At 34.7% G+C, this 27,917-nt stretch overlaps 4 protein-coding genes across 4 annotated transcripts; 2 read left to right on the top strand and 2 right to left on the bottom strand.

The window, feature by feature from the left end:
* Positions 1 to 4,667: 4,667 nt before the first annotated feature.
* LOC106142502 (uncharacterized) lies at positions 4,668 to 6,342 on the top strand. Its single transcript, XM_013344282.2, has 3 exons — positions 4,668 to 4,768; positions 5,200 to 5,426; positions 6,132 to 6,342. Exons 2-3 carry the CDS (start codon positions 5,351 to 5,353, stop codon positions 6,332 to 6,334), a joined length of 279 nt encoding a protein of 92 aa, XP_013199736.2. The 5' UTR covers positions 4,668 to 4,768; positions 5,200 to 5,350; the 3' UTR covers positions 6,335 to 6,342.
* Positions 6,343 to 6,622: 280 nt separating this feature from the next.
* On the top strand, positions 6,623 to 10,212 carry LOC106142500 (ankyrin repeat domain-containing protein 27). Its single transcript, XM_013344281.2, has 2 exons — positions 6,623 to 6,777; positions 6,860 to 10,212. Exon 2 carries the CDS (start codon positions 6,862 to 6,864, stop codon positions 9,604 to 9,606), a length of 2,745 nt encoding a protein of 914 aa, XP_013199735.2. The 5' UTR covers positions 6,623 to 6,777; positions 6,860 to 6,861; the 3' UTR covers positions 9,607 to 10,212.
* A 1,659-nt stretch (positions 10,213 to 11,871) lies between these two features.
* LOC106142499 (serine/threonine-protein kinase/endoribonuclease IRE1) lies at positions 11,872 to 22,082 on the bottom strand. Its single transcript, XM_060946860.1, has 14 exons — positions 21,834 to 22,082; positions 21,612 to 21,729; positions 20,628 to 20,879; positions 20,272 to 20,466; positions 18,527 to 18,767; positions 17,768 to 18,335; positions 15,991 to 16,172; positions 14,741 to 14,890; positions 14,486 to 14,625; positions 14,051 to 14,241; positions 13,439 to 13,572; positions 13,067 to 13,214; positions 12,718 to 12,903; positions 11,872 to 12,561 (listed from the first exon to the last, which is right to left on the bottom strand). The coding sequence occupies exons 1-14, from the start codon at positions 21,915 to 21,917 to the stop codon at positions 12,073 to 12,075; spliced, it is 3,078 nt and encodes a 1,025-aa protein (XP_060802843.1). The 5' UTR covers positions 21,918 to 22,082; the 3' UTR covers positions 11,872 to 12,072.
* Positions 22,083 to 22,394: 312 nt separating this feature from the next.
* Positions 22,395 to 27,557, bottom strand: LOC106142377 (major facilitator superfamily domain-containing protein 10). The gene is made up of 8 exons (XM_013344117.2): positions 27,243 to 27,557; positions 26,737 to 27,165; positions 25,975 to 26,133; positions 24,901 to 25,080; positions 24,481 to 24,727; positions 24,092 to 24,283; positions 23,349 to 23,486; positions 22,395 to 22,957 (listed from the first exon to the last, which is right to left on the bottom strand). The coding sequence occupies exons 1-8, from the start codon at positions 27,243 to 27,245 to the stop codon at positions 22,866 to 22,868; spliced, it is 1,440 nt and encodes a 479-aa protein (XP_013199571.2). The 5' UTR covers positions 27,246 to 27,557; the 3' UTR covers positions 22,395 to 22,865.
* Positions 27,558 to 27,917: the final 360 nt, after the last annotated feature.

Below are 27,917 nucleotides of genomic sequence, written 5' to 3'. Positions count from 1 at the left end.
TGGTTACCCTTAATAACATAGGTAAGCCGATGAGGTGGTTTTCGTTTATATTTTTGGATGTAATTTACACAATCATGAACAGCCGCGTGCGCGCTGTGAATGTTGTAAAAATGCCATTCGCTTTTCATCCTAGTATTTATTTATGTGCCAGGCATTTGTATTTACATAGAAAAATTAAATAATTTCGTCTAACTAATCGATATTAAAGTTATGAGAAAATTTATAAATATAATCATGGCTTTACATTTATAAGAGAACGATGATCACCGTTAATGATAAAATAATTCAATCAAAGAAGTACGTACTAATATAATCGCTACGAGTACGCTCTAAATTCAAATAAAGAATATGATTTCGTACTCAACTCTATTAACCTTCTATGTCAATCATAATTATTTTATTTTATATGTTTAGTGTGCAGAAAAAGATCTATTTCAATCTGTGTTATTTGCTTTTATGTATTCATTAGTTTCTGTTCCAGAAATCAATAAGTCCACGCAAATTATATCCAAGGTTAAAAAATAAAGCAATGAAAGGGTTTCGTATGTTCAAAGGAGAATCGTGGAAAGGGAAATAACAAAAATGGTGTAACTGTGAGTTGGGCGGCGTGCTCGAACAGTCAGAATTTAAATTAACCACTTCATACTCGGCGCGCGAATGAAATATTTATATGACCGCAGAAGGGTACCCTCCGCGAGGCACCCATCCCCCCACTAATAACGAGGAACCGTATACAAATTTCCTGGTTTATTAGGCGACGGGTGCATGCATGATGGGTGCCCCGTTTTTCGTCCCACTGACTAAACTTTTTAACAGGGTAACCCTTTTGACGCCCGCTACCGAAACGAACTCGAAAATATACAAAATGATTTAAATATTAATGAAGTTTCATGCAAAGTAGACAGATGTTGCAGGCGCTTCCTTTTTGTGACATTCCAGTAAATTTTCGCATCTACGAATATGTAGTTACTACGTTTAGGTATATTAATGAATATCAACCTAACCGTATAAATGCGAAAATTTATATGAATGAACCTACTTATGAGTGTTTTCAAATTTACTAAAATAATTATGATAATAATAGCTCTGTAGTTTACACATTCAACAGCCCAAAAAGTATGCATGTGAGTAAAGCCACCGGCCGAACAGTTATTTATAAACTACCTTCAGCGATGAAACTCTTGAAGAATATAGGAACTTCTTTTCGAGCAAGAATTTAAGAATTTAATTTCGAGCAAAATAAATGCTAAAAAAACTCTTACGCTAACTGTAAACTCGTGGAAATGTAATTGCGGACATAGTTCCTTGCGAAGATGCAGAGTAAGTAGTTACGGAATTCCCTAGGGAATTGTTAATGAATGCAATCATTAGTGCACTCCCAACGGTTGCTACAGTCAGTCAGGGACGCTAGCTTTGCAGGGAATTTTGTTAAACCATTAACAATACTAAAGAATTTTACTATTTCGAAAAGATTATCTTGAAAATGAATTTCACTTCTATCTATAGGGGTTTTAAGGTCCAGATGATGTTTCTTAAACAAAATTCAAAAATGTAAATATTCTCTTTTACACTTTTGATACAATATTTAGGTATTCGTTGAAGTACTTATCATGGTACTACCATCAAGTGTTCTAATTACCGAAATAAATTATATTCTAAATGTTACTTAAGCCTAATAGCTATATATACTTTTCTAAAGATATTCATTTATTCCACATCGTTCATATAATTGTTCATACAATCACGTCTATATCACTTGCGGTAGACAGAGCCAACAGAACAGACTGGCCACGTTCAGCTGTTTGGCTAAATGATAGAATTGAGATTCAAAAAATGACATGTTACTAGCACATCGCCTAAAAGAAGAATCCCAAGTTTATGAGCCTATCCTTTAGTCGCATTTTACGACATCCAAGGGAATGAGTCAGTGTGATACTTTTTTTATTGGTGCCGGGAACCATACGGCACATTTTATCATCTTTATTATCATACGGTTCATCATATTTGCGATATATACTATAATCTGGTTGCTAATCGTCTTAGGAAGACCCAGGGTATATGACTATATGATGCTTGAATAGATGTAATGTATGAATTTAAAAAGTCCACTTGGAAATCCCCATATTCTTGCTCCTTAAATTATGAAGGTAAGCAATAAAAATTAATGTGTTGTTGTACAAATGTTTTCCTAGCCACTTATGACTCGTAAAAGTGTATGTTACCTACATGTTTCAGAATATCGACAAATATTTAGGTAAAGTCCTAAATATTTGTATTAAAAGTAAAGTACTAAACTATCATAAAAATATTTTTGTCATGCCTTTTAACTGTAATACATCAGACGTTCACGTTGACACCCTAATAATAGAAATAATTACAATTAAGGTAAACGGGTTCCGACAAGAACAAGAAGAGGAAGATGATCTTCTTCTTAGTTCTAACCTAACCTGTGTGTGTGTAAAGGAGCCAGATTCTGGATTAGGTAGGTCAGGTTCCGACCACTAAGTACCTATAAGTATGATTTGATAGAAAGATTACCTAATACTATTTTAATTGGCTCCTATGATATGTATCCAAAAAGGAATTAATATTTAATCCTGTTTGTTCAAATTACAATTGCAGATCAGACGATAGACCCCGAAACCATGAATTGAACCCATTAGAAAGTTTCGTACTAAGCCGAAATGAAACTAGAGGGTTCATGCGGGCATGAAAGTTCGCAAGTCAAACTACAAAGCGATTATTGTAACCCGTTTAATGACAGGCCAGGAAACCCGTTTTAATGACACACATGGAAATTAAGATGTTGGAATAAATAGAGATACGTACCTACCGATTTCAACGACGAGAAGGAAACGACGAAAAGGTCAGTTCAGGAGTCCTAAAACGACGAGCTTGCATGAAGAGAGTTTTTAAAGTTGAAGCGAAAGAAGTGTACAGATATCGTGGCAAAATGCAGCAATTATCTACCCCTTGTAAATAAATGATGTGGCATAATCAAAGGTAATTTATCGGCCCGTATTGCGAAGGTTTTTATTATAACAATGTGTTTCTTTATCGGATTCTAAGATTGAATTATTGTAAAGTTGACGTTATTGAAGAAAAAGCTGCACCCAATTTGTTACCACTTTAGAAGCAGCACTAAATTAAGTTTTTACCCGACTACGGCGAAGCAAAGAGGAGGTTATGATTTTGACCTGTGTACATGTATGTATGTGGGTATGTTTCCTCATCTGTTCCCTCATAGCTTCTTAACTAGTTATAAATAAACATCCTGTTTATCGTCTTTAAAGAGATATCGTTCTAATTTAAAGTGTCATCTCACACGGCTCAAGACTACAATGCCCCGCACCCATATAAGTAGGTACTTTTGCATTTAAAAACATTATATGTACTTACTTCCATCACATTTTAAAGTATATTATACTTCCATCAACTTCTTCGTTTAACTTGATAAGCTGAGAATTTTCCCTATGATTTTCCCGCCGGTCGACCGGTCAATCACCCCGAACCCTTTTACGTTGCACATAATTCTATTCGTCTCGGCTAGACCCCAGAGTGTCGGAAAATGTAACTAGGTTAAACAGGACTTGCATCATCTTATTAGAAAATCTTCGCCCCGTAAAATACCGCCGTCGAATTTTTAATTATTTAATCCGATAACTTTAACAACCTTGAAAATTAAAAAATTTCGTAGTTTAATGCAGAATCTTAATTTTGGTCACTCTACATGCTCTGTTGCGAGAGATATCCTAATCTGTTTTCCTGATACTCGTAAGCAACGTTTGGTAAGGTATATCCAATCCTACTAATTATTATAAATGTGAAAGTGTGTTTGTATGTCCGTCTTTCACGTCAAACCCAAAATATTTCTTAGTTAAGTACATATTATATGGAGTACAGAGATATACATATTTCCATATTTAAAATTAGGTACTTTCCGGTAAACCATCATTTCAACTTTTTGTAAAGGTAACTATTTAATATTTTATGAAACTTATTAATTTTTAATATGTATCCTTCATATTGAATGGCAAAGCCTCCGTACTAGGTTCCACTGAAAATCAGCGCATTGTGTAACCTCATTATACATATGCACATGCTGAGTGGAAACCCTTTTGGTCGCATCATGTATTTTTTTTTTATTTCTATGTTTATGAATGAAAAAGTAATGTTATATCTTGCGCCAAATAAAGATTTTTCTTTCTTTCTATTACCTACAGCAGTACCTACATTTACAAATTTGTTACAAATTACTATACAAAGGAACATGTGTAGGTAAGTCCTAAAGGTTGCCTGAAAACATCAAGATATAACTTGCCTGGTGCCTGAAAATTACACATAAGTATCCATGTTTTTAGTTATCAAGAACTTGCAAAGTAATAATTCTGCTTTATTATTATTATATAGGAAGATCGCACACCTGTTTAACATTCTTCAATCTTACTTAACCTACTTGTTGTAGGCCCTCATTAATTGCACAACATTGCTCCCCAGTAAAAATAAATATAAACTGTAAACAATGATTTGTTCAAATCTGTTCAAAACAAAACATACCTACGACGATTCATGGAAATATCATACGAAAACAAATCCCAGGCGTGTTAAGTTATGGTTAGTGAGAATGAATCATTTGCGTCGTTATAGGTACCTATCAATTAGCATCCCCACGACGTCCGATATATATCTAGAATAACATTATTTTTAGATCAGTACGTTACAAATCATAGACTTGACATTTATTATTTTCCTAAATATGGATTTTCTTGTAAGTTTTTATTTAGCCTTCTATTTAAATCTAAAAGGAGATGTGCGTGTACTTAGTTCAAATGTTTTCTATATTCAAAACATCTTTAAATTAAGTTTGTTACTTATTGATATGTTTTTTACCAATTAATTTAAATACTCACTTATTTATATTTACCTACATTATTATTATACGAGTTCCTAACTTATGACGTTTAACATTCATTTATAGAGCACAATCACAGTTTTTAGAAATTGTCTCCTAATTGAAGTTTATTATAACGCTATTTCATAATACTTTGTAATGCATCACAAGGCATATACGATTAATATCATTTATGTACTATGTTGATATTATCATAACCTACCTAGTAATAAGTAGTCCTTTTAAATCTTAGTTCCCACCAATGATATTTCCCTAAAACACTCAAGGTTGTGTACTATTATTTTCAGGACAACAAACGCTCGATCTTTATTTTAGCAATAGTTGCTATTACAATCGTAGCCAAAATTAAGGCGAATGATGGTGAAATGCGGCCTGTTGAAAGTGTGCCTATATTGAAAACTTCTGCTGAAGATACTAAATATTACCAAACTAGCGCACATGAAGGCAGCATACGGGTTAAGCGACAATACGGAGGCTACGGATACGACCCATAGGTATTACTATGGCAGACGGCGTAAGTATTATAATTTAATGTAAAATTATTATTATTTTTTACTAAATAATCCCAATTTGTACTGTCTAAGCTACAACTCACTGTAAACTTTCACGCCTAAAACGTAGACTCAATTTTGAATGCGATGTAGTTTTATGGATGCGAGTATGTGACACAAAAACGTGCCAGTTCCAAGGTTCAGTCCAGTAGGAATACCAATAACTCTTTTGTGGGTTACGTTAGTTAGTTGAAATCTTAACGGATGCTTTTACGGTGAGGAGAAAATTAATGTATGTATTATAATGTGTTACCATGAACCAATGATCTAATCTGGGTTAGGCTTCCCTGTTAGTATAGTATAGGTAAGACGGAAGTTACTCCAAAGCCTTACCCACTCCAGAATCACATGTACCTACCTAAATGCCGACCTCGAGCTCGTACTTATTTATTTATAAATATAACTATGCCTATAGGCACGCTGGCACGGCACCCAGGACTAAAGTATACCTAATGGATGATGTTACAGAAATATGAGACGTAAATTATTGGAAGTGAAAAAATAGGTAGGTTTGATGAGGTTTAAAATGGAGGATGAAGATTATCTTCCGAATGGTTCTCTCAAGGAGTCCTCCCAACTCTATGAACAGTCCATAGGATTGAAAGGCGTGCCAGAGTCGGGCACGTCTTTGCACTCCTATACCTACATATAGATTTTTTCTGTTTCAGGTCCATATCCGCCTGTAATATTCGGCGGCATAGGCTTCGGAGGACTAGGTTTCGGTTATGGTGGTAGAGGATATGGTTATGGCGGCAGAGGTTTCGGAGGGAGAGGCTTTGGTGGGAGAGGCATCGGTGGCAGGGGCATTGGCGGAAGAGGCGGCATTGGCGGATTCGGTGGTGGTCGTGGAGGAGGCGGAGGCAGAGGCTAGCTAGTTAGTTATACATAACTGAACGAACCTAGGTACCTACCGAACTTTTGCCATCCACAACGACGATCACTGTAATTTATAACAACCTAGGAATCAACATACAAATTATTTTTGTAAAATGTTTGTGAAGAAATATAGGTACCTACTTACCTACATAATAAATACTTTTTTATTATTTACTTATTTACTTACATATCATGGGTTGATTATTTTTCATTGCAATTTTGCATTAATTTTCTCTCGTTAAAGTATAATTCAATGGTGTTTGCGTCTTTTGTGGCCAACAGCAGTATTGTGTCAATGTCAAAAAGATTTTAACTGTCAATCACACCTGTTTCATGTCAAATTAAGTACATAATAAAAAACAAAAGTTGTTACAGCTTGGAGTGGAACATGTTTTTGTGATTATTAATTAGTGCGATTAGTGCATTTCATTAACAAAAGTAAGTAACATTTTTTTTTATTTCTTTGAGTGTTGTAATAACTAATTATTGTATTTCTTTATTATTTTCGTATTACTTACAGAAATGGACGGAGGTTATGACGAGATAATTTCAGAAAACCCATTTTTTGTTGAATTTAAAAATGAATACTCGGAGCTATTTCAACACTGTTTATCGCAATGTTGGGTAATATGTGTGCCACGAATCGGGAGCCTGACAACTCGGACCTTCACCGTGGAAGACTTCTGCGCCCACATTCTAGTCCCCAGTGATGAACTGCCCGAAACTCACTACAGCACTCTCACAGAAAAACAAGTCACCGTCACCAACAAAGTGATAACATTGGAGGTAACCAAAGGTCTGCCACTACAAAGCCACATACTATTTGAAGAGACATTCTACACTGAAGACTTTAATAAATATAAGGTATGGTGTATAGAGGCTCCTCTTGAGCCGACCTCTCTCACAGGTGAAAATTCAATTTCTAAAGAGTACCTTACATCTTTAAATGACTGTATAGATTTACTCTGGACACAAGCCGCTGGTCGTCAAGTTCTTGATCAAATTGAACAAAATGTCAAAGTATTTCTGAAGAAAAATTCTACAATGCCAATGGCATTAGCATCATTGAAAGATACTGTAAGTGATTTATATACTCAGTGCCTTCAAACTGCATTACAAAACCGTAGGCTTAGAGAAAAATCTAAAACTTGCAAACAAGTCCTGGAAAATATTAAGCTGGCAGTTGAATGTTATATGCAGCAACTCTTATTTGAATCATTGTTCAAGCCCATTTGTACATGTTGCGCTTATGAAGATTCTCATCTCAACAAAAAGATAAGAAACATGGGTGATATTCAGTTAAGAGATTTGGATATAAAAAAAGAATTGTACCATGCAGTACCAAAAGCAAAACAAATACTCTCAAAAATAGATACATACAACACAGTCTTAGAAAAAGTGTTGTGTCTGAAACAAGCCCTAAATGCAATCAACAAAATAGATGGTGGTAACAATGTTGTCCTATTAACTGCAGATGATTTGCTGCCTGTTTTTGTGTTTTTAGTAATTAAATCAGGTTTGCCAAATTGGTATAGCCAGCTCATTTATATGAAGGAATTCAGATTTAGCAGTGTAGGGAAAGGTGATGGAGATGAAAGTGCTTTCCTCATAACAACCCTTGAAGCTGTGATAGAGCATATACAATCAGGAGCACTTGCTGGGCCCCCAGATCCAGAAGCTTATTACTATGAAAGCAACCTTACTCATGATAATGTTGATGGAAAACAGAGAAAAAGTAGTTTGACTGAGTCCATTTCTACCTCAGATACTAATGGCAGAGATGAAACACTAGAATACATATTTGATCTGATCAAAGCCAATCATTGTGAACAGGTCCAATCTATATTGGTTAGAAACCAAAAACATCTGGAAAGTATAGAAGACAATGATAGTAATACTTTTCAAATCACTGTAGATGATCTGTCCAATGAAGAAGATGGGGAGAGTGATAAAGAAATATATCACAAACTATGTCATCCTCTGTGCAGCTGTAAAAACTGTTGCTTTAAAATTTCTAAGAATCTCTTAAAAACATCTCCTACAGTGACATCTAGAGATAGTCATGGACTTACACCATTACATGTAGCCTGCATTCATGGAAAAGCTACAATAGTTGAAGTACTAATTGATATGGGTGCTGATGTAAATGCAAGAGATCTAAATGAATGTACTCCTTTGCACTATGCTGCTGCTAGAGGACACCAGAATGCATTACTGTTGTTATTGCATTCAGGAGCAAACATCAATCAAGCAAATATTGATAAGAATACTCCACTTCATTTATCAGTTAATAATGGTCACATGAATTGTGTCAAAGCACTCATATATTATGCTGAACATAGCCGAAAAAAAGTTAATATAAATAGTATAAATGAAAATGGTAATACTCCATTGCATCTAGCTTCTAAATGGGGCTACGAAGGCATAGCCAGGCTGTTAATAGAGAATGGTGCTGAACCTTCCCTTCAAAATAAGTGTCTGAAAACTGCTTTTGATTATGCTCACAATTTCAAAATATTAAATGTACTAAAATCATGTACTCCTAACTTGTATGAGTACATTCATATAACTTCTACAGATATAAAATCATTGAATTGCAAACCAAAGAATGATCTTACTATGAAGTTGCAGAAAATTAATTTAAAATATGATAATGTTAATCCTTCCATGGCAGTTGAAAATTTAAAATTAATTGAAAGAATATTAAAAGCAATTTCTTACGGGGATGTTAAACTTGCTTGCTTTTACATGAATATTAACTATGAAGCGTTTATAAACAGTGACATCCAAGACGGTTCACTCTGTCACCCTCTATGTGAATGTCACCAATGTAAGAAGAAGTTAGAAAACTGTACACAATTTGATGTAAACTTATCAGATTCCAATGGGTTCACGCCATTACATTTTGCTGCTCGTTATGGCTATGTTCATTTGTGCAATATACTTATCGTGAACAAAGCCAATGTGAATTGCATTAATAAAAGAGGTCAAACACCATTGCATTTAGCAGCCTTGAATAATAAACCTCTAGTTTTACGGACTCTTTTAGATAACGGTGCAAACATAAACGCCATGGATGTAATAGGGAATACACCACTGCATGATGCCAGTGAAATGGGTAACATTGGAGCTGCAAAAATATTAATAAGTTACAAACCGGATATAACTTTATTGAATGGTTTTGAGAAATCTGCTTTAGCAGTTGCTAAGGAAAAAGTGCATTTGACTATTATTGATATGATAGAAAAATGTGGGAATAAAATGTAATTTAAAAATATATAATAATATATATATATATTATTTATTTTAAGCTTTAATCAAGATATACAGGTAACCAAAATAGATATTTATGTAGGTAACATACAGTCAATTTAGAACTGCCAAAGTAAACAATATTTTTATTTTAATATTAAAACTGCCCTTGCGTTTTGCAATTCTTATTAAATGCAGTTACTACTTAAAATATTAAATTTAGATTTAACTTTTCTTAATTTTATATTCAAGTAGATGTTTGAAATATGCTTTTTCAATTTAATGTCAATGAACAGTGCACAAATAATTGTTTAATTTTTATACTTCAAATATTGCATTTCTCTAAAAGTTGACGTAAAAATAATAAAATTATTCACTGTCTCAATTTCCTTTATATTAATTATTCTTTTCTCTACTTATAACTATGTTCGTGCCATAATGAACTGAACCCACTTAACTTTTGTTTTAATTTACTGTAAGACTGATTATTTTAAATTTATTGTGTGTTGTTTTGATAAACTGGGTAGTTATAAATCATGTAGCCAACATTTTTGTAATATGAATATTGAAGGACAATAAACCTTTTTGACATAAATATCTTTTCTTAAAGAACCTTTTGCCTGAAAACTTGAAAAGGTTCCTTAAACAAAGCTATCAGATCCAACTGTTGCAAATGTGGTATTTCTAGCAAGGAAATAAAAGAGTTTCAATATATAATAATGTTGTTTTTAATAAATATGAATGTACAAACATTTGAGCATATATACATAAAACCTGAAAATTACATAGAAAATCTTTAAAATATTTTGTTTGTGTAGGTATTATCATTTAGTGCGATACGAGAAATTCATTTCAGTGCACAATTTTATAGCAAATCCAGAAGATTTAACTTGCTATAAAATCACTAAGTAGATTTACACTTCATTTTGCATTCAATTCGAATCTTAATAAAATAAAATATTTCACATAATACCGTAAAAACTGCATACTATTTTAATTTACGTCACATACTTGTGGGTTATTCTCACAGCAATGCCATTTGTGATGCTGTTGCAGGGTAATAATTTTTAATTTTTTTTTGGTATGTACACATTTTCCAAACATCTTCATTCGACTTACGTATGTACATACATTACACAAACATTTTTTCGCCTTCGTAACAACACAGGAACTTCACTTAAAACTAAATCGTGACATATATTCAAATAAAAAGTAAATTAACATCTAAGAAAGTTATCGTTTCAACCAGCGGGGTCACCACCATCCTTTACGGGTTTTAACAATTAATAATTCTAGATGTTAAAGTATACATACAGATATCATTTTAAAAAAACTGTAAATCGCAAAATATATATGTTAACTTTTTCGCGAGTAATAATTAGGTTCTTTATTAATTGTAATAAAATTATATTGATATTGATCGGTTTGTATTATTAAACTCCTAATTTGCACTTTACTGAAAACAAACATAGCACCATTCATACCAAAATTATATATTAAATTTTACTTACAATTAGGAATGTCACATATTTATCTAATAATAAATAAATTTTGATAGATTGTTTGGTTACATGATTAGAATCTTTCATTAGAGCCTAACACTACCAAACATTGAGTGCTGCAATTGTGCATTGTCTTTTCCATAAAATACTTAACATCTATAAACTTGCAAAGAAACTTGTGATATATAATTGTAAAAAAAGATAACAACGCTTCCTCAGCAACATGAAAATGCGTTTATTTCGTTTTTATATAAGAGAGCAATTGTTTTTGTGTAACTCATAAGAAAGTAAGTTATTTTACTTTTTATACTTATTGGTCCCATTTCAAATAGTGCATTATTCCCGAATCATAGACTTAAGGACTGATGATTTTTATTTTATTATTTTCATGTACAATTCGAACACTTTTTCCTCGTGGACCAACTGATATGCACAACTAGTTGTGCCATCCCAGTTATGTGTTTCACAATAGCACAACTAAACACAACTACAGTTGCAAAAATGCTATTGCATCGTGTTACAAAACCATGTCACAAGCTATGACTCACAACACATAAATTTCATTGAAAAAAATATCTTTTACTAGAGGCCGCCCGCGACTTCGTCCGCATGGAAACCCTATCAATCCCGCGGGAACTCTGGGATAAAAAGTAGCCTATGTGTTATTCTGGGTCTTCAGCTACCTACATACCAAATTTCATGGTAATCGGTTCAGTAGTTTTTGCGTGAAAGAGTAACAAACATCCATACAAACTTTCGCCTTTATAATAGTAGTAGGATAGTAAATTCATAGCGCTGTAATTTTTTATATCCCTTTTTTAACTACCATTATTTTCCATATGAACAGAACAAAAACAATAATATTATTCCTTAGGCCTAGTTGTGGCACGGCATACCGATCAAAACGATCACTATTTACATACAAAACATCACCACAAATTATCACAAAACGTAATTCTGTACCTAAATAATTTTGTGCTTACGTCTGGGGCGGTAAAGTCCAAATTGGCATGTCTTCTCGTTTCTTCTCTTTCTTCTTATAGTGATGGCGGTCTCTCAATCTGACGTCATCTTTTCTCGACTGGAAGTGTCTCGCTTCGTTTCGCCAGTCCAAGCGTTTATATAGAGACCCCTCTTTCTTGTAATGTTTCGGAGATCGATCTGGGTTGTTTTCATCGTAATAAATTTTGCTTTTAACGAACAAATCGTTTATCTCAGTATTGGCTAATTCGGAAGGGAATTCTTCGTCAAAATTACTGTCATCAAATTCTTGTACGTCTTCTCTGTCAAAAGTAAAAGAGTGTGGATAGTACGCTTGGAGAATGTCTTCATTACGATATTGCTGCATTTGGAGCCACACGTGGGGTAGCAGCAATGGGAATCTTCGAAGCCAATAGGTGACAAAACCATCGGGCAATTTACCGAGCGTGTCCTTCACTTCGGGGTCCAACTCTCGGTAATGATGTTTCTGAAATTAAACAGCTTTGGTCACTTCACATGAAAAAATTACAATTATGAAAGTTTTTGTAGAAAATAACTCAAAAAATTATTGCGGAAACATAGGAACGCGTTTTGATCCGGTCGTGTCGTTGTTGTGCAGCCGTCACACTGCCACTGAAGCTACCTTGTTCCGTATGGCGCGCAGCAGGTGCGCGGCGCGGTCCCCGCGGTAGGAGCGGCGCGCGCGCAGGTCGCCGGCCACGACGCCGCACACGCGCGCGCGCCAGTCCCCGCGCAGCACCGCCCGAGCGCCCGTCTCCAGCGGGTGTTGCGTCGTTGTTGTGCAGCTCTCCACTTGGTCGCTCACGTCCTGTTCAAAATTCATTGGGATCTTTCAATTTGAAAAACAAATTAGGAAGTCATTTTTACACTAGTAGGTACCTTTTAACCGGTCGAATTTATTAACACACTACAGGGCGACCCTGACAAAAAAACTTGAAAAAGATAATTTTCTACATGAAAAGGTTAGATACCTGTAAAAAGTTGAGTATGCTCTGCTTTCCCCAGAACATGGGGTACTTGAGTACGGTCTCACATGGCGGCCTCGCATGGGGACGAGGGGATATCATAGCACGGATCAGGATCTTGGTCAGAACCACTTCCTCTTCCGGCAACACACGACTGAAAAGTATAAAATAAATTGACAATGAAAAATATATGAGTAAATAGACACCATTTAAAAAAATTTATAAATTTTATAATTTTAAAAGCTAAATGTTACTCCAGAAGATCTCTTCTATTTTAACACCAAATTTCGTGAAACTCTGATAGATTTTGAATTAAATGTTGCAAACACAAATGTAATCATTTGTCTTTATAAAATAGAAATAAAGAAAAAAACTCACTCAAGATGGTCCAAGTTGTATTCTCCGGTAAGTATATTCGCTTGTCGTCGGAGCATGTCACCGAATGGATGTTGCCCCTTTGATAATACATAGTAAAACACGCAGCCCAAAGAAAATATATCAACGGATGTAGTCTGTAAAGAAACACAATGTTCTGTGTTTAAATGATAAAAGATGATGAAACTCTCTCATTAGAGTTACGGCGTAATTTTTTTAGTTATATTAACTTTTCAAAAAGGTAGGAAATCAAGGGACATGTTATTATTTATGGTTGTTTATTATAGGACGTTTAGAACATTAAATTCACTTTCTATTGCATTAATTTTCAATAAATCTAAACTAGAGATTCATTATAAGCCTGTCTCCTCTTACGACATCCATGGGTAATGAGATGGAATGGTCCTATTATTTTTTATATTGGTGCCGGGAACCACACAGCGATGAGCTTGCAACCTGTCACTTTGAATCTCAATTCTATCATAAAGCCAAACAGCTGAACGTGGCCAATCAGTCACTTCAAGATTGTTGGCTCTGTCTACCCTGAAAGGGATAAAAACGTGACTATATGAATGAATAGAGATTCATATAAATTTTTGTTTAACATTTACTCACAGTTCTCTCCCCATTGATCATCTCTGGCGCAATCCAGCCCTCAGTACCGGTAACGCCCGACCTTCTGGAGAAACTGACGCGGCCGATGTTAAGTTTCTTCGAAAGACCGAAGTCTGATATCATGGCGCGCACCTCGCCGGTTCCCGTCGGCATTGACAGAAGAACGTTGTGGGGTTTTATATCTCTGTGCACTGAGAACATAAATACAATTGAATATTTAAACCATAAAAATCATAATAATTTTGAGCAATAGAAATGACAAAATAAACTGTAGAAATTATGTGTCTTCGTCTTGCATCGCATTGAGTTTTCTGCTCAGTTATAAAGCTGTCAAGTCTCGGAATATACCAGTACTAACCGCTTTTATAGTTTAAATTTCTATGAGAATTATATTTTTTCAGTGTATTGTTATTGACTTTTCAGATTTAAACATACCTATATCCATGGAATGCAAATGTGAAAGTCCCAAAGCGGCCTGACGCAACACCTCCACGCCATCTATACGACACTCGAAGTTTAGCTTCTTCTCAACATAGTCCTGCAATGTAGCTGAACACAGCTCTAATGCTATGTACCTGGAACCATTATGAAACAAACAATTATAGTAAACCTGTTTAAAAAATAGTGACGCCAACGTATAGTTCTTATTCATTATGAAGAAAGAATTTACTTATTTTATTTCAATCTTACCGAAACTGCTTATCCCTCTCTGTACAATAGTACCGGACGACGTGCGCATGCGCATCTGACTCGCGCAGTAGCGCCACCTCGCGGTCGGCGAACGTAAAACATTCTGGTAGCAACCGCTTCACAGCTACAGCGCGTTTGTCGAATGTTCCTCTGAAAAAACAATCGAAATTAAAAACAGAGACATAAGAATAATTCGCATTCCAAGAACATAATTTTGATTAATAATAAATGAACGGCATAATGAAATAACTTTTATGAAACTCTTAAATATTCCTGTTAATTTAAAGTTAATAAAAGGGAAACTCAGAATGAAGCCGCAGTTTTTCTTTATGCAGTGTTTTTAAAAAAAAATCAACGAATTGCGCAGTAATAAATAGCGCATATTTTTTACTCTATACACTTACTTAGAGTATTCCATAATTTCAATCAATGAATTTTTAATAACATAACATTGTACACCCACAACCTCACATGCAGGACTAGTAGGAATGTGAAAAAAAATCGATTATGGAAAAAATCGATTAAAAATCGATTTTTTTAAAATAAAAATCGATTTTTATACGCGATTTTTTTTAAATTAATAATCGATTAAAAATCGATTTTTATAATTATGCAATAAATGCACTCGGACATTACGTTTTTGTCTTCTGGCTTGGAGCCCGGAACGCAAATTGCCAAAGAATACTATCATAGCTCCATAATATTACATTAACGCCATCTGTGCATTCTTTCCGTGCTTTTAAAACAGTTTAGATGATTCATTTAATCAATCATTCTCTAGATGGAGTAAGTCGATGAACAGTATTTTACCGACATTCGGTTAATATGTTATTCATTATTCGTTGCTGAAAGTTCCTTTTGTTAAACTTGATTGTTATAAACTTTAATTGGTGTTGATTAATTTGATTATATAAGAACTTACTGTTTCTGTTGTTTATTTTTAATGAATATATCTATTGATATAATGTATATGGCGTTTATTTTGACATTAATTGAAAAATTAGGAAAAAATCTATCAATATAATAAAATCGATTATTTTTTTAAGAAAAATCGATTATTCAGTAATCGATTTTTCATACTTAAAAAATAAATCGATTACATAAAAATCGATTTTTTATCAGCAATATCACATCCCTAAGGACTAGATAGCTAGTGTTTATTAACAGCAACTTTTGTTATAAATGCCTACATAAAAGGAGATGAGATCTCATCTTATCTATAATAATCACAAATGTTAATGACAAAATACCTATAAACAAATGTTCCCTCGCAGCCCTTCCCTAGCACTTGGTCTGTGTGAAAGCTAATCCTCCCAATCTTGACCTCCCCATCTCCGACTTCCACTAACTGGCCAGTCACCTCCCCATTTGAGGCGGTTGACGTGTTGGAGGTACGGGATCCGCCTTGAGACAGTTGCTGGAATTCTCGAGCCTGAAAAAATATAAAAATATTCTACTGCTCAGTTTTTAACCACCGCTAAAAAAACTTTAATAACATAACTAAAAAAAAATCTAATAAAAATTAAAATAATCACACATTAAATATAAGAAAACATTGAGCTGTCGATTGTTACAATAAATAACGGTTTCTATTTTATTTTTAAAAGGCTTGAAGCAGAAAGTAGGTCAGTAGATAAATTAGTTAAATCTAGCTAATTGAAAATTCTCTGCTTGCGTTAGCTAATTTTTACTATCCGTGCATTTGATTGCAGTTTCATGGCGTAGGTATTCGACCGATAACAATTTACTTCTTTCTAGAGGTCGCTAGGAGTGCAATGTGTACAGGAACGTGATCGAAGATATTCCGAGAATGCTGATTGTACAATGTACACTACTTAGAATGAAAATAAAATGCATTTTAAGAATATTTTCGCCGTAATATCGTAAAACTTTTGTCCGTTAATTTCTGTCTCCAAGACCACAATTAGAAACTAACATGCCATATTTGAAATCTGTAAACCCAGCGGTTCGGGCTGATATCACAGTTAATCTATAAGTCAGTCAGTGTTTTATTTTATTTAGGTATACATTTAGAAGGTCACGTCACATCAAAAGATATCATAATGACTCGAAGAGAAGTTATCTGAAGATTCCCGAATGCGAGACAATTGCAGTCTTATTAAATGTTTTATTTACTTAAACAAAAATTCCAATTGCCTTAGCGTCATTGTATTGCAGCTGCGTAAATAACAATCATTCACAAAATTCTTGAGATCAGAAAATCGTAATCGCAATGTTAATTTAATAAATTTGTGTGACAAAGATAAAGTATTTTATTATCTTTTTTCTGTCGCATATACATCGTTTATATTGAAAACACAAAATAAACGCTATGCGCTTTGGGACTTAAAAAATAAAAACAACCGAACAAAAATTGTACAAAATGCAGCTACAGATTTTAATCTATATTAAAATTGGTAATTTCTGACGGTCATTAGTATTAAAATATCATTGGTCCTCTTCTCTGCCTATTGTTGTGGATCAATGTTAGAGTAAATGAAAATACATAACGTGACTGATTTTATCAGTAGATAACACAGTAATCATGAAAAAATAATCATAATCTGCCACAGATATTTTAAAGTTAACCATATTGACTAGTTGTTATGGTGTATTTCACTATTTCACAAGAAACAATGACCACATGTCCGTCATTAATGGCCATAACATCTGTAACATGGATCATATTACAAATGGGATGTTCCATCAATGCCAGATGCATATGTACGAGTAGAATGTGAAAATTAATCTCCAATACTGATACAAGTTATTAGAAACTAGCTGTGCCCGCGACTTCGTCCGCGTGGAATAGTTATTTTGGGCATCATTGAAGCCCTCAAGGATGAATAATTTTCCCCTTTTTTTTCACATTTCCATTATTTATTCGCTCCTATAAGTAGCAGCGTGTATTGTATAGCCTAAAACCTTCCTCGATAAATGGTCTATTCAACACAAAAATAATTTTTCAATTCGAACCAGTAGTTCCTGAGATTATATTAGTATAGATAAAATACAACAACTATTTACCTGATAACGGAGGTACCAGAACATAGTTATGACTAATCCGACCAAAATTATTAGCGCCACTTTCAACGCCTTGTTTTCTTGTTGATGAAGCCAGATATAAGCCTGTTTGTACCACATGTCGGGTCTAAATCTAAATCCTTCGAAAAATTCATCTGTTTGTACAGACACGCTAACAGAAGACTTAAGATTCGTCTCATTCTCGACATCCTTATCCGTATCAGAGTGTACTTTTCCATCGATCAATTTTATTGAAACACTTTTCGGCTCGCGTGTATTCAAATTCATATTTGGAAGCTGGGGCATCCATGACGTCGTAAGTTCTGGTACTTTATAGTGTCCTAAGAGTAAATATGGAGCTGATACATGAAGATTTATGTTGTTTAATTTGTAATGTATGTTCGTGAAGGGTTCGTATTTTGAATTTTCTGTGTTGGCGACATTGTCTGTGGTCGGGCCTTCCAGTAGTAACGGTTGCGTGAAACCTGTCGATATCGTATTGGTATTCTTGTCGACGAGTGATGATAGGGCGTACAAGCCGTGGTTATGCTCGCCAACATACAATGTTGGGCTGAAAATAACAATTATTGTATATCTGACCGGCGTGGCTCTGATAACACGATAAATTTATCTGCTAATCCGGAATACCCGTGAATTAAATAGATTGTAATAACCTAAATAGGTGATTTTTAACTACAATAATTTCGACATTTGGTATAAAGATCATGGGTCTTCTGGGATGTTAACTCAAAAAATACTTACTACAATTCAATATTAGAGTTCTTGATGCCCTGTCCATTGCTCAAAGTTGTGGCATCTTCCATAATATGATCGAGGGTGTCATCCCCTATAGAATTAAAGGGTACGGAGATAAGACCCTCTCTGTCTAACAAATAGGCGGCTACTACTGGCGTTTCGAAGTTATGAGACCACACTAGGTCGCCGGTTTTTCTATCAAACGACATCACTCGGCCACTGGACGTTGAGGTGAAATGTATGATTCCTAAAAACAAATTGTAATGAAAATTAACTAGTGCAAAAGTAGTAGTGCAAGCACTACTAACAAGAAGGTGGCGATGATCTACAATCCTTACACAATAATAAAAAAAATTACGACAGTACTGGGTGATATTTGCTACTTGGGAAAACTTTTAATAATACTTCAACTTCATTTACTCAAATATGTGTTAAAAATTAACACATATTCATCCCGGCTTAAGTTTTATTAGCGTTTAAGTCGCGTAATTATCGTATAATTATTAAAAATATTTCAGCCACTATGAATAATCAAATTGATAGCACATAAAATGTCATATTAAATTGAACAAGTCTTACAAATTATGTTCTTTTTATTCTACTAATTCGTAACATTGCTTCATTCCCGCCACACTATAACGCTTGTTTAGAAAAATATATTCATCGACGTCTTGTTTTATTAGTAACTAACAATAAGTACTCAAACATCGTAGGTAAGTTCAAGTCAATACGCCTACCGATGACGCCCACAACATTGAGGCGAAAGTGCGTGATTCATCTAATCAACGTCGCATAATCTCGAATTTTCTACCTAGTAAATGCTAGACGCTATGGAGACCATGACCTTCTTCCTTCTTCGTTGAGAAATATGGAAAGCATGAATGATACAACGTTATCGTTTTTGATGCGGTAGAAGCCGTATAGCGTTAAATAAATACAAAAATCATTGATTAGTCAGTTTATAATTAACTTGCACAGATAAAGAAATATTTTTTCAGGTAAATAAAAAAGCCAAGTTAAATGACTTCAACACAACGAAAAAAAGAATAACTGTCGCTTTGTTGACATGACTTATCCTTCTTTCTTGGTCTCGATTTAGTGTTCTTGTGACTGAGTTTCTCTCTCCTCTCTTATCTTTGCATGTTCCCGTGGCATCCTCCACCTCTATGTTTCGAAGCCAGGGGTCCGCTAGTTTAGTTTCAAGCTCTATTATCTCTGTGTATGTGTCTCCTACAAGTAGTAATGACTCTCTAACTGAACAAATGACTGAAGAGCAGAAGGGAAGTTAGACATGTAAAGGTTCCCTGTAAACTCCTCTTGGCGTAATCCCAGTTGAATCCAACGCCATTTTACCCCCGTAAGTACCTGTAAGCTACAGAACTACCAATAAACTCTGGAAGAGATTTCTTTTGAAATAAGTAGCACCTTTGTACTAGAATTAGGTACTGTAATAAATGCTCCTGACGGCCTCTGTTGCGCAGCGGTAGTACGCACTGTCTGTGACACCGGAGGTCCCGGGTTCGAATTCCGGCCAGGGCATGAGGAGAAAAGAACTTTCTCTGATTGGCCTGGGTCTTGGATGTTTAACTATATAAGTATTTATTATAAAATATAGTATTGTTGAGTTAGTATCTCGTAACACAACTCTCGAACTTACTTCGAGGCTAACTCAATCAGTGTAATTTGTCCCGTATATATTTACTTATTTATTTATTTGTATATAATTTTGTGTACATAATAAATAAACTCACCATAATCATTTAACATTTCTTTGCCCATAGCATGCGACGTATAATCGAAAAATGTGACATTCCACTTGTGATTGGAGTTCTTGGAATCATGCATCAGAATGTTGTATTCAGTTCGAGCGACGTAAACACCTCTCTTTTTTTCAGGATCACATGTATTTTCGTCGTCGCTTTTAAATATTTTGGATTTATCAAAACCTATGTAAATTTGAAACAAAATATAATTTTACTACTAAATTCTTCTCGTTACAAGTTAAATAATTTTGTCAATACTGTACTTTTTTTAAATCATAGTAAAAAATGTTAAGTACTTCATAAGAAAAGATAACATGAATTCGGTAAAGTACCTTATTACATACCTGATACATGCTCCCTTGAACCAGTCAAAGGATCCAACCTGAACCAAGTGTCACTTTTCTTTCCTGTATACAAGATGCCCTCAGTGGAACGACAGGGTGCATTAGCTACCAATTCTGGTATCGTGAATGGAAGCTTCTTGAGCATCTGCTGATCTCCTCGGGGACCATACATATAGAGAAAACCATGTCTTGGATCCGGGAGAAATTGGGGCATTAAGTTTGCATGCTGATTTGGTACTTTTACTACTGGTTCTAAAAACAAAAAAAAAACTTTTTTTTTATCTTAGTATCAAGAGAAGACATTTAATTTACAGTACAATCATACAACAGTCTGTTCCCAATAAATTTAAAAATAAAATGCCATTAGAGTAGACAGATAATGATATACTACAGCCATTTCAACATGTATATTATTATGCAACTGATAAGAATTTATGAAAGCACTCAATGTTCATAATTTCTAGGTGATTTAATCTCATAATTACAGAAATTCATACACAGTTTGTGACACTCAGAATTTTTTTTTCTCTGATAGAATCTTAAAGTAAAGCACTTAAAGATGTTCAATGTCTTCAAATGATATACTTTTTATTAAATGCATTCAGTGGTATCTATGGTGGTAATGCATTACAACTCTGAATACTTTATATCTATAGTAAACTCTATCACAAGTTATATGATAGATTTACTAAAGTAATATTCACATTTCAAAAATACTAATCCAAAAAAAAAATATAATAAATTAACCAAAATGTTTTGGAATAAAAAATTTGCAATGACTTTTATTATTACAGGGGTATGTTTCATGTGTAAATGTGCTATAATACATAGTGGTTTAGTGTTTATCATTTGTTTACATTGTTTGCAAGGTGGCATGGGAAATATTTGTTTTTCCACACACAAGAATCAGTGCATTCTTGCCTACACTTTAATACACAAAGAACTATTATCCAAGTTTGCATTTGAAGGCACATTTATGCATACCGTCTTTAAGTTTCCATATTATATTTCCAGCCACAGGTTCAACGGCAACCATACCACCCCCCAGGGTAGCAAACAACAACGGGCGCTCATCCAAAGTGCGGGACAACTCCGTACTTCCCTGCAAGCACCATTGACACTTTATAGCACAATATTTTAGAACAACACTGAAAATAATAGATTATTTAATTGAATGTAAGTGCGTGCTTCTCTCACATCGCCTACCTCTCCGCCTTTCCCCAACAATGAGACAAAGCCGCATGATCCCAAAATAAACAATGTTATTTGTAACTTCTTCATAATGCACATTTCATTTAATCTTCAGATAAAATATAAATAAATGACTAATAATATAAGCATTATTCATAGCGTATTAATTAATCTCAAATAATAAACACTGACGAAATAGACCACTTTCAATCGCAAAATCATTTGGTTTAGAATGGAAATGATGTTTTCTTCGTTCGTGTCGGTGTCAAATTGTGACTAGAATTGCGACGACATGACTAAAATGACAGTGACAGATAAACTGATCTTTGACTTTGACGACTAGTCCCATCCTCGTTTTCTTTATAAAATGATCGAAAATCATCCGTCGTCGGTTCAATTTATGTACGTTTTTTAGGCTCGATCCACACGTATTAACCCGAGGCAGGATGCACCTGCTTCAGACCATCAAGTACTGTGATATATGCCTGGGAGAAACGTGATGTTCACTTCACCAATGACTACGATTTCAGGGTTATGGTATTAAATGAAAAATGAAACCGATTCATTTAATAAAATTTTAATACTGTCTTTATTCGAGATAAAACTTTGAAAACAGTGTATTTGTATTATAAAGAATAAGTTAAATATTACTAACTTGTTCATACACTTGTATAATGTATAAGAGTAATAAATAAAAAATGGAAATAAATAGCTTAATATTACACAATGTTTTTATACCTACTTATTGCTTTTGAAATGGTTTTACACGAACTAAGCGGCTACGTAACACATCCAGGACAGATCAACCTGCCGCAAATAAGTGAGGAGACCCTAAATAATGGGATAGGGGTTGGACAAACACGAATAGCAACGTTTTTATCCATGTAACATTCACCAACATAACATGAAAGTGTAATTATTCTGGAATTATTATTAGAAAATCTGTACGGTCATTATTAAAACAAGTAACCTCACATCTCTAAATGCGCATAGCTACTTAGTTCGTGAAAAGACGGCAGTTAAGTATGGGCAGTGTAAAGGCTGCATTCACATCTTCAATTTGTATATCATCACAGCTGGAATGATTAGAATAACGGATCCGACCATGTAGGTGACCGCAGCCCCTGAACACCAATATACTGAAAGGAAATAAAATCATATCATAATTTTGAAACATTCGAAAATATTTAGAATATTCATAAACGTTTTTTTATAAATCAAGAAACAACCTTACTGTATTTTCACGCAAATATATAAGCAAGCCGTCATCAGTTAAGTAATCATTGAGCCATCCAGCTGAACATGGACTTCGACCCTTTTGAGCTTGTTAGCACTCTATCTACCCCTTAAGAGAATAAGACGTGATATATTTATGAAGGTCAAGAGTACTCGAAACCAACGCTTGCATGAAGACTTAATGAAGATGAAGCGAAATAAATGTGCAGGGATCATGACATATGGAAAGTATAGGTAGTATCTTCTTACCCCATGAGAAAAGGTGCATGATAATATGTATGTATGTGTACATACCAGAGGAAGCCACCAAAGGCCCCGCAGCTCTGGCCAGGGCTCCGAGAGAGCGCAGCACGCCGAGCACGGCGCCGCGAGCCTGGCTCGGCGCCTGCCCCGCCGCCATTGACGTCATGCATGACACAGCGAAAGCGGTTGCTGTAAATCCCAATTTATATTAGTATTATAAAAGTGAAAAAAAGTTTATTCGTTTATTTTTTATCTGTTCCCGAGTTATCTTCTCAAAAAATATTCTTGAAATATTACGTTTATACTTATGAATCCTATCCCAGTGAAAACTAGAGTTCCCATAGGATTAGCAAAAAACCTGTATTCTTTTGTAGGTTAGGTAGGGCCTAAATTTGTCGCTTTTTTAAGGTGGCGTTAAATTCGTCAAATTCACGCAGGCGAAGCTGCAGGTTAAAGCTTATAAAATAAAGTGAATATCATGCTATTTTTGTGAACATTGGCCTTCGAGTCTTGTAGCTTGCAGAAGAGAGGTTGACAGTGAAGCAAGCACCATACACAAACTATAAATTTACTCAATGAGAAAAATATTATAAGTGTTTAATAATTAATACATGATATTTGTTATTACACTGAGTATATTTACACGATATGAACAGCAAGAGCCAATAAGCTACCGTAGAGAGAGAAGCGGAGAATTCTGCAATGCAGCAAACGCCGTTATCTAATTCCGTGCAAAGAATACATATAACGTACCTATCTAGTAGTGTTAAAATGTTAAAAAAGTTAACACTCACACAACGCAAACAACACGAGACCCAACCAGAGCCAAACGATCGGCGAGAGTATCGGAGAATTCGTCATCGCGGCGAACGCTACGCACGCGAACGAAGTCGGCGTCAAGGCGAGCGCCGCGCGCGCCGCTCTCTGCGCGCTCGCCGCGTTCAAACGCCGCGCCGCGCCGCCTTGCAGCACCGCCATTATAACGCCTGAAAACCGATTTATTCATATACTCATATTACATGTTAGGAGGAAAGTTTTGTTTTTTGTTTGTAACATATCATGTTTTTAGAAGACAAAAAGATCTGTCAATATTCCAAAAAAATAAAATCGCTTTTTGCGTTGTTTGTGATTATTTTTTTAAACAATACCTATTGACACAAATACTTAAAAACGCAACACCTACCCATCACTAGAAACATTTTCCCTTGTTGCATTGCTGAATACTGGAAGGTATGATGTGTAAGGAATGTAAGAGTAAATTCTAGACCCGAGTATATGAACAGGTACAGGAAGTAGATCAGTCCTAATTTTGTAAGTACTTTGTTCTGATGCTGCGATAGATCCTTCACAGCATTGAATTTCAATAAATGCCATGGAGATACGAAGTCCACAGATTTCGATAGGGTAAATGAAAGTGGCGCTCTTTTATCCTGAAAAATAAAGAAGAAATACTTTAGCCTTGAATTATTATTAATTCATTAGCATTCGTCTGCAACACATGTTGTATGCCATGTATTCATGTTGAACTTCAGTAAAAAACCGTGATAAACACCATGAAAATAAGATAAACAAAAAGCACTTCTTTTTAAAAGGACATAATGACCTTAGTAAGCGTCTCCGGCACGCAGAAGGCAACCAGGAAGACATTGGCAAGAGATAGGCACAGGGCGTAGAAAGCCGGTCGCTCGCCCCACGAGCCCGACGCGCGATTGGACGCGGCGAACCAAGCGCCGGCTAACGGGCCAACTATGAATCCCACTGAGAATGCTAAACCGATTAAAGCCTGGAACAATACATTATTTTTTCATTATAAATTTGGATTTAAATTGTTTAGTTGATTTCTATAATAAATACATACATAAATCACACCTCTTTCCCGGAGGGGTAGGCAGAAACCACATCTTTCCACTTGCCACTATCCCTGCACAGTTCTTTCGCTTTTTTTCGTTCATTACTCTCTTCATGCAAGATTTTCGGTTTCGGGTACTCTGGTAAAAGTAGTAGTTCTAGCAAAAAGTCTGGTCTATATCATTATTATATTTTTTCAGCATTTAATGAATTTTTCATTCTCAGCTTGTCGCTGACTGTCCAAAACCACCAACCTTAGAAATATTTGAAGCACCAACCATTTTGTTTACATTATTTTTCCTTTAATAATCAACATATTGTTTTTCTTTATTAATGACGTAATGTTATAGGTAATTACGTTTATACTTGGAAGGAAAATGCATGAATAAATTGTTAGTAGGTCGTTACATCCTACAGTTACTGCTATTACAAATGCCTATCAAAATTGCAGTGGAAATCTATTTTGCATCAATAATGGATTATCAAGGTTTTAAATAATGAGGACTTTGTCACGTTTTCTATTTCATTCAGTTCAGCCAAAACATTTCTAAGGGACTTTTAACATTTCACAATACTATATCAAAGGAAAAATAAGAACAATAGCCATATTGTACTTGATTGAAACAAAAGAAATTGCAACATCTTGCATTGCACGCTTTTTCCTGTGCAATCTCACAATGTAACAACAGCCTTACTAAAGCTAATGTTAACCTTGCCCAGGGTCCATATGAGTCGCACCAACACAACACAAACACGCTCAATGTACTCGTGCATACCCATAGTGTACAAGACACTGCTATCCAGAAACATCACAAAAATGCAATCTCACCATTCCTTTAGCCCTGGTCTTCTCGTTAGAGGCGTCAGTGACAACCGCCATGCTGAGGCTAACGTTAGCCTTGCTGAGGCCACCTACGAATCGCGCCAACACAAATACGCTGAATGTACTCGCGCATCCCCATAATGCATGGGACAGTGCTATCCCAATCTTAAAAAAAGTTTACATTTTAGGTTTTTGTTAAGAGTTTCAACACTATTCTAGTAGAAGTAACAAATGCATGTAGTTTTGCTATTTTAGACTACTAAGTCTAAAATAGCAAAACTACATGCATTTGTTTTATAAGCTATTTGTGTGTTTTTGAATTTATAATAACAATGTTTGAATAAAACTACATCATACTGGTTTTTTTTTTTCTAAAACAGGATATTTTAAGTTTTTACTTATAAAGAAATTAGCACATGTTGTATGTAAGTCTAGTTTAACTTATGTTTTGTTAATCAGCCTTTAAGGCTAAATGTATTTCTTAAATAGTTTTGTAGGTAAATTTAATATGATGAACATACTGATATAGGATCAGATATAGATGTTACTCAAGTATATGTATAGGCATTTGTTGAATTTTATCTTTCATCTGATAACCCACAACAAGTACTTATAGATACACGAATATCCAATCCCAAATTCCACAGCTTGAAAAAGAAAAATATCTAATCACTAATTCATTATCAGCCAATAATCAATTTTCTGAAATGAAAATCAATATATGTTAAAATAAAAGAAATAAGAATAACAGTTTACTCCAACACTTACCAAACATATTAATAGCATAGGTTTCCTCCCATATGCATCAGAAAGACTACCAACAATTGGGCTGGTTAAAAATTGCAAAAAACTATACATAGATCCTAGGGCTCCTCCAAAAAGGACAGATGCAAAACAATCTGGTGCTCCTGTAAATTGTTGAAACCTCTGGACTGCAGCAAGTAATGAAGCATACAAATTATTTCCTTTTCCTTCCTCACGGTTGTAATAATCAAGGAGAGTAGGCAGAAGGGGCAGAATCATTGTGAATGCTAACAGATCCAAAAGTAATGATAGAAAAATTAACCCAATAACTTTGGAATTCTGTGAGGACTTGGAACATGTTTCAGCCAAAAGTTTTTTAGGATGCTCTTCGTTGCTTTGTACATCATGAGCATTTTTCCTCTGAATTAAATCTCCGTTGCCCTTTCGGTGCTCCTGCAGTAAATTAATAATCGCTAGGTAAATAAAAAAGAGTGAATAACAACAAAAACTTAATATTTTGTATTACGCACCATTTTTTTATTTGTGGCCGGGATTGTAAAAAAAGTAGGCAATATTGTATATAAGATCCATTTATTCTGAGAAAACAAATAGGAATACTTTTAGCACAGAAATGGATAATCTTCATTAAACTTTCACTTTTATTTAAAACGACTTCATTTAACGTTCCATTTCATACTAAAACGTAATTATTCAGAAGTCTTCTCTAATTGCATGAAATATTCAACTGATATTTCATTTATAACAACGAAATTGAGAATTTTATTAAAAAGACATCTTAAATAATGGAACAAATTTGACAACAAGCACAACCACCGGAAACAAAGCTGTGTGGATGACAATGACATTATGACACTATTGACATTTGGGTGATTATTTTTTTATGGTGACAGAAAGAACTGTCAGTTTATTTTTTTATTAGCTAGGGCTAGTATGATTATTTTCGGCGATAGATAGAAGTTTGAGGACTAAAATACATACAAATTTTAAACAGTAGTAGTAGTAAGTAGAAATGTCATGCGGATGTGTAATCACGCCTCTTTCCCTCAGGGGTAGGCAGAGACTACATCTTTCCATTTGCCACGATCCCTGCGTACTTCTTTCGCTTCATGCACATTCATAACATAACTCTCTTCATGCAAGCTCAGTACATAATACCATTTCAAATAGAGTTTATTCTATGTACA

The sequence above is a fragment of the Amyelois transitella genome, chromosome 12 (assembly GCF_032362555.1).
Source record: "Amyelois transitella isolate CPQ chromosome 12, ilAmyTran1.1, whole genome shotgun sequence".
Lineage (NCBI taxonomy): Eukaryota > Metazoa > Arthropoda > Insecta > Lepidoptera > Pyralidae > Amyelois > Amyelois transitella.
This window is presented reverse-complemented; position numbering and strand designations above follow the sequence as displayed.